The 4,315-nt window shown below is 48.9% G+C and overlaps 1 protein-coding gene across 2 annotated transcripts in view; it reads left to right on the forward strand.

Annotated features, from left to right (window-relative positions):
* Window positions 1-712: 712 nt before the first annotated feature.
* Window positions 713-4,315, forward strand: part of AFG1L (AFG1 like ATPase) — a 212,836-nt gene continuing 209,233 nt past the window's right edge. The window contains exon 1 of one of the 2 annotated variants that reach the window (XM_008064891.1): window positions 713-1,035. In XM_008064891.1, coding sequence (XP_008063082.1) covers window positions 897-1,035 — 139 coding nt within the window. In that variant the 5' untranslated portion in view covers window positions 713-896. The remainder of the gene's footprint in view (window positions 1,036-4,315) is intronic. The other variant, XM_021715972.1, reaches the window with a different exon arrangement.

Below are 4,315 nucleotides of genomic sequence, written 5' to 3' on the forward strand. Positions count from 1 at the left end.
TCCATGGCTTTCCTATGCTACTTCGGAATTCTTTCAAAACAGTGATTTATGCTATTCAAACACAGAAATGAAAAGTCGTTGCTGGGTGCGGTAGTTCACGCCTATAATCCCGGCATTTTTGGGAAGCAGAGGAGAGGGGATTGCCTGAGCTCGCGGGTTCGAGATCATCCTGGGCAACTTGGAGAGCCCTCATCTTTACAACAAATCAAAAAAAAAAATTAGCCGGGCATGGTGGTGTGTGCCTGGAGTTCCAGCTACTTGGAAGGTTGAGGCGGAGGGATCGCCTGAGCCCAGCAGGTACAGGCTGCGGTGGCCGGGAGCATGCCACTGCCCTCCAGCCTGGGTGACAGAGTGAGACCCCAACTCAAAGAAAAAAAAAGAAAAGTCTGGGGAGTACATTTCAGATGCTCTGCCAAAGAACGCTGGAGGCAAAAAAAAAAAAAAAAAATTGAACGATCACTTAGGGAGGTGACAGGAGGTGACATCGTTAGAACCTGAGCACCCATCAGATCACCTACATTTTGCTTAGGTTTCAGGTGCGCTTCCTTAAAAGGCTCACAGGGGGTTACACGACTACCTGTCATCCTCACTTCTCGATTCTTTGAACCTTGGGTTCCACGGTTGCCCCGCCCCGCCTCCTCGAGGGCCACTCGCCCCGTTGCCTCCCCGCGGCGCAGTGCACGCCGGGAGTCGTAGTCCCAGTCGGCGGGGCCGGAAGGGCGAGAGGGCATGGAGACCTCCTCGCCCCTGCGGCTTCTGGAGGTCACGTCCCCGAGTGATCCCTTTCCCTCTGTCGGGTGGAGCCTTCAGCGAGCACGGCTGGGTGTGACTTTGCCGCCGTCTCTCTTGCGAGTCCGACTAAAGTTGCCCTCTCCCTCCCGCGTACGGAGCGCAAGATGGCGGCCTGCCGGGCGCTCTGGGCTGCGCTGCGCTCCCTGGCGTCCGGCCGGCTGAGAGGCAGCGGCGTGGGCTGCGGGGCCCGAGCCGCCGCTCGCGCTCCTCTGGCCACCGCCCCCGGGAAGCCCCTTTGGAAAGGTCAGTGACTGTGCCCTGGGCGGGCCGAGCCGACCCTGCGTGTGGCCGGAGGAGTCTCCGGGGTCACCCGCTCGGATTCCCCGGGTGCCTCCGGCTCTGTCGGGTCCCGGAGCGGAGTGTCGGTTCCTCTCGCCCCTGTGTGCAGGCTGTCCCCGAAGGAGCCCCGAGCGCGGAGGGAGCTGGCCCCGCGCGACTTGCCTTTCGAGGGCCCGAGGTCCGCCCGAGCCTGTTCCCCCTCCGGCGCTACCGAGCTGAGGCCTGAGCGGCTCCGGCGCGGGGGTCCTGGCAGAAGGACGCAGGTGTGCGCTGGGGCCGGGGACCCTCGCCTCGGGCTCCGGGCTGGTGACAGCCGGGGCTCGGGGCTAAGGTCAGGCTTCGGGCCCCTGCAGGCCCCGCTGGCTCTCGGGATCCTGGGAAGGAGGGTCTCCAAGCCTTCCCGGACGGGGGGGTCCATTCCTGGTGCTCCGCTTAAAGTGACTGGAGGCTTCAGTGGGGGGCATTTTTTCACCTGGCTACCTCTCTCCCTTCCTCCCCCCCCCCGCTGGTTATGCAAAGTCCAGGACGTCGTGTCATGGTACTTAGCACAATTATTAGTACCTCATAGGTAGATATGATTTCTTATTTTTTTTTTTTTTTTTATGAGTTGGAGTCTCATTCTGTTGCCCAGGCTGGAGTGCTGGAGTGCAGTGTCATGCTCATGGCCACCGCAGCCTCGACCTACTGGGCTCAGGTGATCCTTCCTCTCAACCTTTCAAGTAGTTGAAACTATAGGCATGCGCCACCACGCCCTGCTCATTTAAAAAAAAATTTCCGGTAGAGATGAGGTCTCCCCAAATTGCCTGGGCTGGTCTTGAACCTCTGAGCTCAGGCAGTCCTCTTACCTCGGCCTCCCAAAGTGCTGGGATTATAGGCGTGAGCCACCGCGCCCGGCGATATGATTTTTGAATGAATGAATTTATTCTCATTGTCGTCCCCATCCACACATTTACGTTTTCCTTTTTCTCATCTCCAAGCAAACCGTTATATACCTTAATTCTTTGATACACTTTAGTAAAGCATAGGTCTCAATAACTTGATTCTCGTTGACTAGTTATCACTTTTTAAAATTTAAGAATTTTTTTTTTCTCCTGTTTCCCTGACTGGAGTGAAGTGGCATGATCGTAGCTCACTGCCACCTCGAATTCGAAGTAGCTGGGACTACAGGCATGTGCCGCTACACAAGGCCAATTACATTTTTTTTTTTTTTTTGTAGATATGAAGGTCTTGTTGCCCAGGCTGATCCTTGCCTCTAGTGATCTTCCCCCCTTGGCCTCTCAAAGTGCTGAGATTGCCACAGTGCCGTGCTGGTCGACTAATTTCACTATACATATAATTGAAATTTCAATGTAGTTGAAATTAATAGTAGAACTATGATTAGGCCCCCTTAGGTTTTTCTGCAAAGATCAGTCAGCATCATGCACTTAATATGTACTGGAATATTTTTGTAGTATAAGCTGGAGTACAGTGTACAATTTTATTTATTTATTTATTTATTTATTTATTTATTTATTTATTTTTTGAGCTGGAGTCTCACTCTGTCGCCCAGACTGGAGTGCAGTGGCCGCTCCCGGCCACCGCAGCCTCTACCTGCTGGGCTCTGGCGATCCTTCTGCCTCAGCCTTCCAAGTAGCTGCAACTACAGGCAGATGCTACCATGCCCGGCTAATTTTTTGATTTATTGTTGAGATGAGGTCCCGCCAAGTTGCCCAGACGGGTCTCGAGCCCGCGAGCTCAGGCAATCCACTCACCTCAGCCTCCCACAGCACGGGATTACAGGCTGAGGCACTGAGCCTGACTATTTTTTATTTATTTATTTTGTTTGGAGTCTCATTCTGTCACCCAGGCTAGAGGGCAGTGGCATGCTCCCAGCCACTGCAGCCTTGACCTGCTGAACTCAGGCAATCCTTCCGCCTCAGCCCTCCAAGTAACTAGAACTACAGTCATGTGCCACCATGCCCAGCTATTTTTTTTTTTTGGATTTATTGTAGGGTTGAGGTCTCACCAAGTTGCCCGGACTAGTCTCAAACCTGCAGGCTCAGTCAATCCTCTCACCTCAGCCTCCCAAAGTGCTGGGATTATAGGTGTGAGCCAACATGCCCGGCCTATTTTTTATTTTTTGAATAGTTCATAAAAGGTAACGGTACAAACTTCAAAAGGTATAAGAAGAAATATGACCAAATGTAAGACTCTTTTCTGTCTCTACCACTTAGCTGCTTAGTTTTCTTCCTCAGAGGTAACCTCTAATACTTGTTTCTTATGTATTCTTCCGAACACGTTATGTGTGTGTACAGGCATATACTGGGGTGCCAAAATAATGTGTATACATTTTAAGTGATGTTAAGAGATATTTGCCATAATAAAGTGTCTGCATGCTGATGGTAACCACTTTGAGCACCTCTTGTAATTGCAGAAGTCAAATATGACTTGTATTCATCTTTTGTTATTGGTATGTATTGAGTATTACAATTTTAATAGTTTTTTCTTTTTTAAGATGTATGTACATATTTTTGGCACCCTCTGTATGTATGGGAAGATCTGTTTTTATTATCTAAAAATTATTAAGATGTATTAATTATTAAAATTTTTACATAATAAAATTATTTTAAAAAATAGAAGTAGTGGCCAGGGACAGTGGCTCACACCTATAATCCCAGCACTTTGGGAGGCTGAGGTGAGAGGATTGCCTGAGCCCAGGGGTTTGAGACCATCCTGGACAACTTGATGAGACTCGTCTCTACAATAAATCAAAAAATTATCCAGGCATGGTGGCACTCCACTCACCTCAGCCTCCCACAGCATGGGATTACAGGCTGAGGCACTGAGCCTGACTATTTTTTATAGTTGAATGCTTAAAGTTGAACGCTTAAAGTTGAATGCTTTTAAACCTAACATCTGACTTTTTCAACCTTGGACCCATGATCACAAAATGAGGATAATGAGGATTAAATAAGATAATGTATGCAGAAAGCATTTAACATAATGCATGACACAAAATAAGCATTCAGTAAATCGTACATGCTATTATAATGATGCTCTTTTAATCTTAAATTAAGTTTCATAAATTATGGCACATACATAGAATGAAATGCTAATTTTAAAATTTTAAACATGAGGTAGTTCTACTGATATGGATTCGATATAATATTGATATGGAATGATCTCCAAGATATAATAAATTTTTTAAAAAGCCGGGCTCGGTGGCTCAGCCTGTAATCCCACGCCTTGGGAGGCTGAGGTGAGT

This window comes from Carlito syrichta, unplaced genomic scaffold, assembly GCF_000164805.1.
Source record: "Carlito syrichta isolate Samal-C Ts95f unplaced genomic scaffold, Tarsius_syrichta-2.0.1 Scaffold308099, whole genome shotgun sequence".
In the NCBI taxonomy this organism is placed as follows: Eukaryota; Metazoa; Chordata; class Mammalia; order Primates; family Tarsiidae; genus Carlito; species Carlito syrichta.